General features: G+C 50.1%; 1 protein-coding gene across 1 annotated transcript; it reads right to left on the minus strand.

Moving 5' to 3' along the window:
• Positions 1 to 3298: 3298 nt before the first annotated feature.
• On the minus strand, positions 3299 to 6019 carry EI90DRAFT_3134315 (uncharacterized protein; the record flags this gene model as incomplete). Its single annotated transcript, XM_039064653.1, has 7 exons — positions 3299 to 3879; positions 3924 to 4727; positions 4795 to 5173; positions 5227 to 5366; positions 5456 to 5633; positions 5691 to 5828; positions 5882 to 6019. The coding sequence occupies 7 exons, from the start codon at positions 6017 to 6019 to the stop codon at positions 3299 to 3301; spliced, it is 2358 nt and encodes a 785-aa protein (XP_038909222.1).
• Positions 6020 to 6148: the final 129 nt, after the last annotated feature.

A 6148-nucleotide genomic window follows, 5' to 3' on the forward strand; every position in this document is an offset into this window, starting at 1 on the left:
CGGCAGTGCCTATCAGCTAGTGAATGGGCTGATCTACCTTAAGCATCGGCGCGCGCATCAAAGGATGCTCTGCAGCATTTTTATGGAGAGAGCGCTCATGCGGTTTTCAGGAGCGGGGTGGTGTTCCTTCGGGAGCGGAATCTTGCAAAGCGGTCATAAATTTCAATGAAACACTTCCATTCATTAAGAGACTAGTCTCTTTGAAGGGAATGAGGAATCCCGTTCATACATGCAACTCCTGGTAAGAATCCACCTTATGAATTGGGCTTGTACCAGATTCAGAGGATCATTAAGTCCGTGCGATATATGAATGCCGCTGCCCCAGCTAACTTTCCAAAAAGACATGATCAGCGTTTAGTGCTCAAAACAGATTGCTCGTTGTGTTAGTTGCTCACTTTGCTGTTCTCGTCACAGCTGGCAGCTCTCCAACTTGGTCACCTACGTGCCTTCAGGATGACTGGCAGTCCCATCATACTCCCTGCCATTTCTCATGCATACCGCTACGCAGATCAGCATGTTTTGTACTGGCATTGACCAAATTTGACAGGTGCACGATTCTTGCCCCATCTGGGATAACTAATCCAATAGGCTACCTTCTGTATCTATTTGACCCTGAACCGAAAAACTAAAACTATGCAGCTTTCAGTCAGTTCCATTTCGGTGATTAGCAACATGCAGGGTAAAAGCGTTGGAGTTGAATTTGGACAACGAGGTGAGTGGAATGCGGCGCTGAAGTCCTGAAGTGAAAAGTACCTGAGTGATGTTTCTCGGACCGACCTCCAGACCTCGCAAGCTCGCTTGCAGGCAGACGAAGCCCTTCGGGCCCCCTCGGACCTGGCCAAACTGCTCCGTCAGTCGAAGAACGCAGGTGGTATTGCTTGGACGAGGACAGTATTCCATCTGCTATCTCATGTGCAACTCAATGCATCTCGGCGCAGCTATCCTATCATATGCATTTAGTTTGCCCCCTAAATTACCATGACTAGATCCATTGAACTTACCTTGCCTTCCTTGCGATAACATTATTCCGTTCCGTTGACTGACTTGGAAAAACAGAGTATTGATATCAGCAACGCGGACGCGCAGCACTCAAAATGCTGCTGCTGCCTTCAAAATTGACATCCCCTTCCCGTGCGTAAGAGAATACATATTGTCGTCATCGTCATCTCTGACGGTTTGAAGCGCTCCCAGACTCAGGGCTCGGGCGCAGCGCTCCAGAAGAGATGCCCCTGCTCCCGGCCTCGCATTGGTGTCGATGAGGGAATGCAAATATGTCCCCTCTTCAAAATCCGTCAAATGAGAACTGTCTGAGGTTTGGAACTGTGGACGCCAATTTCTTACCACGTGGCTAGATATCAACCGTCGGGGGGTGAGGTGGACACGGTGCCAGTGAACACTTTACAAACTGGTACATGTTGAACATTCCGATGCCCTTTGTGCCGACGGTTGGCCAGTCAACCATATGTTGCCACCATTGGAGACAAAGCTGAGGTTTCATGTAATTGTTCCCTTTTGTGATTTGCTTTGTTGTTTTATTGCTTCAGTTTGTAGCGCTTTGTTCTTTTGTGTCACACACCTGAAATACTTATAAACACAGTGTGTGAGCTGAGAGCACGATATCTAATGACAATGTGGTATCGTGCTCAGAATAACATGCTGTGATGCTGCAACCTTGATGCCACTCACAACCCCGATCCCCACGGGGACAGCCGACGCGCATGTAGGGCGCCCGCGCCCTCCTTGGGTTGCCTCTTGGCGTTCGGGATGTAGTTGACGCCACCTGCAAGTCGGTGGTCAGCGGCGGTCATGATGACATGTCGCTGACATCAGATTCATTAAAATTCAATTGGTAGCTGAAACAGGCAGTAGATTGCTTATTTACTATTGTGGGGGGTCGTGAGGTTCGCACATCGAGACAAATGCACACGCTGCGGTCATGCGGGGTGCGCATCTTATTCCATGCATTACGGTCGTGTTTGTGGAAATCTCTATAGTAGCATTGGAGGGAGAGGGCACATCCAAAATGACGCGCTTCGTGACGTCGAGGAGTGCGGACGGCATGTACAGAGCAGAATGATGTATGTTTGAGCTAACTCACCTTCCAGTTACATTCACCATCTCTCCCATAGGCACGTCTGACACATTCCGGTGACAACAACCACTAGCTCTTCATCAAACTCAAAGTACCACTGGGAAAGAAGTAAGACGAAGAAATCGATATTGTGGCCAAGCTCCTCGCTGCAGCCGCCATGTCTGAGGTCCAACTTGCTGCCTTCCACAGGCGAGTCTCATGCCCCACTTACAATCAAGAAGTCATGCATAACCAATTCCACCCATTAGTTATTTGCTCCGGATGCAGGATTTAATTATTCTTTTTGTTACGTCCCTTGAGGTCCTGGCTCGCGCGAGGGTATCATCGCTATATGTCAATGACGCCGCCAAATGTCGCCCCAAGTTAGACCTCGAAGTTGATAGTCACAGTAAGTACGACCAGTCGAGCGTGTGGTCATGGTAGGCGGTTCTGAATGTGATGACTTGGTGGACCCCTCCCCTCTGATCCAGCCAGGGATCTAAGCATGGACACCATCTGGCTGAACGTTCCCTTCCAGAACTTCACATTCGGTTCTCCCCCTTCTGCTCCGCCACAGCCCACTTCGTAATTCGTGTAACCCTCTGACCCACCCAATATCCTTCCTCTTCATCCTCCCATCAGCCAACCTACCTGTTATCTAAGCAAAGTACTTAGCCACTCGTGCTTGCGGGTCAATAAGTAGTTATTCCATAACATCTTAAGGTCGTGGAGGCCTGCCAAGGCGGAAGGATTGGAGAGTTTGTAAAAATCGCGTTATTCCTTTGGGTCCAATACTTATCCGCCTTGTTTATGCAATGTTACATAAATGTTACTGTCAGTCGGAGTTTCAAAAATATCAAATCAATGTTGTAGTACGACCAAGGTCCCTGCTAAAATCACAGAAAAAGCGCCTCCGGCGCTGTACATGAATAATCAACCAAATGCGTGCGCGTATAATAATACTGGCATGTATCGAGATACAAGTGGGAGACTTGATGAGATGTGAAATGCGTGACAAAGGAACTGTGGTCCGAGATATCGAGAGAGCGAAAGAGCGATACAAGTGTAAGCGGGCGGAAGAATGAATGAACGAAGCTACGTTCTTTTGTGCGCCGAGGCGAGTTCAACAAAATGGACAAAGTATGTATCAATCGATAGGAAAAGAGTGCCAATGGAAAGAATGGAAAGGAACAGCTCTAGATCAATTTCAACAGCAGGCATCTAATCCTATGAGTCGTATGGAGGGGGAATCCACAACGTTTCACGCCGTACTTCAGGGGGGTGAGCGCTGCTGCGACCAAATGCAACGGCACCTTCGACGGAACCAGGATTTGGTTCTAGTTCAGTCCGTTGATTAGCGCTACCATTTCCAGGCAAACCCGCCTCTGTCTCCTGTGCGAGTACCAAGCCCGCTATGTCGTCTGCGCTCGAGGTTTTCCACGATACCCCAGTGTATAGTTCGTTATCCCGTGGAACCCCGAGGGTGTCCTGATCATCGGCTGGCGAGTAAGAGAGTCCAGTTTGAGATGGCGGTTCATGGAAGGATTTGGATGGAGACTGAGTGCAAGGCCGAACTTCACTTGATGCTGGAGTTGCAGACAAAACGGATTGAGATTGAGGCCGTGGAGGAAGCGGAGGACTGTCCCCGGATGGAATGTCAGCTACAGGATCTCTCCGGATGTCATTCTTGTCCAAGGGACTTCCGCGGTTAATTGTGACAGGGTGCGAAGATCCTATGATAATCCCATCTGCAATTGTGGGTTTGATACTAGATTGCGCGCCAACCGGTGCATCAGGAATTGGGGAAGCTAAGTCCTCAGTACCTTGTTTGGTGGGCTCCGTCAAACTTGACCCAGGTAGGGACTCTTCAGCCCATGTGCGTCGCGCTTTCCGGGTCCAAGAGCTAATCCTGGGCCTAAGCCTGTAGTGGTCGTGGATCCATCGCCACAATTAGGTACGCTATCATTAGCAGTAGATTTGCTATTCCTGTTGCCGAACATCTTATACATGTTCTGTATCGATTGCAATTTTTGTGGGAGCGTAGACGTTGATGACGACGCGGATGCAGAATCCGATGACATCGCCGGAGTAGATCCGAGTGCCTGGACTTCTCCACGGTGTGAGGCATGAATGCCAGGTATTGACATCTTAGGCGCCGAACTAGGCTGTGCAGAGTGCAAGGGGATTGGTTTTGGTCGCGATGAGTGTAAGTCTACAGGTGTAAGATGAGGGGACGAGTTGGGAGTGGCTACTTTGGTGGTGATTTTAGGCTGGGAAGGGGAAATGAATTGGCCAGGTGATGAGCCTGTTCTAGCATTCCCATTCAAAGCAGGGACATTCGGGTCTGCACCACTAGAAAAAACCCCGCCTGTGAAGGAACTAGCATTCGAGCTTCTCCGCTCTAGCAAAAGTTCGGTAGGAGCGGAGGCAGCCTCGCCACGGCTAGACCCACCATCAATCACTATGGAAGTCTGAGCGCCTTCTGAACCAGTGGGGAGATCGGGCTGGTGAGTTGGGGCACCAACACCCGGCGCAGTGGCCTCGACACGCCGTCGCTCTGCCTGTCTGCGTTCTTCAACCTGAGCTCGTATTTCCTCGAATGTTTGTTTTGGTGGCGAACCAACTAGCTTATCTTCTTTCTTCTTCGACGACGCTCCTCCAGTTATTGTGTCATTCTTCTTTCCCCAACCCCATTTCTTTATGGTCTCTTCGAGCTGTTGCACTAAGCGCCTCCTTGTCCGTCGCCTTCGCCTTCCACTGAGTCAACAAAGTGCTAGCTTTCGAGGAGGTCACGGTTCTTGCCTCATCATTTTGGGGTCGCGAGAAGAAACGGCTGGGGGCGAAGTCAGCCGATCGAGTTGCTTGGTGGGGAAACGAAGGAGAACGGAGCTTGGGAGCGTTTGAGAACCAGAGGGTGATACAGGTGCATAGGGACTGGGTACCAGGTAATTGAGTAGTTAAAGTGCCTTCATTCGGCTGCCCGGGAGGAATGATGGGGGATTCCTCCACAAGAGGAGAGTGACTGGGCGGAAATGACGGCGAAGGTGATGGTGATGTAGATGGGGCGCGCGTAGATGTGATGCTTTGCCGTTGAGCGCGCCCCTGGGTTCAACTTCAGGCTCGTTTTGCGCCTCCAGAATGAGGGCGGCATTGACCGACTCATCCTCCTTGTTGAGGGACTTTTGGGACGGGTTGACATAACCGAACCATGTATTCCGTTTGGGCGGAGTAGGAGGTTCAGAGGGAACCTTGGTAGGTTCATGTAGAGCAATAGCAGGAAGTGATACTGTTGGTTCTGAGCGACCAGCCGCATCAGTGGGGATGTTCTGCGATGCATCTCAGACAATTGGGGAAGGTGATCCGAGGATTTTGAACGTTTCAAACCAGGCTCCGGTGATATTGCCTGTTGCTTCGATGGATCGACCTGTGACAAGGGTTTACGAGTGGCATCTGATAAGGGTTTGCGGGCTGCGTCTGCGAAGATGCCTCCTCGTATCTGATATGGCTGGGTGTTGAAGAAAGGGATGTCGTCCATGTTAGGGAGGACAATGGATTCCGTGATCTACACGCGGTAGGGGTGAATGGATGTGCTGAATGAACAGTGATGGTGTTTACGTACAACGTCCTTCAACATCGACTCGATAGGTTTCAGAATCATACTCCATTTAATTTGTCGATCGGAGACCACAGGCTCAACCTCAACCTCTAACTTGGGCATGGTCGTGAATGCGTACCAAAGGCGGTTGGAAGGAGGGCTCTTAATCTTTACGAGAAGATTTCCCTGTAGCCTTTTAACACTACGGCCAATACCAGCTTGACGGTATATGGTTTGAATCGAGCCCCAAGATTGATTGTTGCTGTGGCCTCGACAGTGATTCGCACCTCCCCCTTGTAATGAAGACCCATCTCAACACTAGCATCCCCTTCTTTTGTGAGTTGCTTCAGCATAGGTTTGCTGAAAGTAGGTGCAGTCGTTCCAACGTTCACTTCCCTGACCTTGATGTCCGAGAGAAAGTTTGGCCATTTGACCTTGGAAAGCTTTCGCTTCAGGCGGCCAATAATATACTGTTCGACTGC

This window comes from Cantharellus anzutake (genome assembly GCF_015039405.1).
Source record: "Cantharellus anzutake strain C23 chromosome Unknown EI90scaffold_116, whole genome shotgun sequence".
Lineage (NCBI taxonomy): Eukaryota > Fungi > Basidiomycota > Agaricomycetes > Cantharellales > Hydnaceae > Cantharellus > Cantharellus anzutake.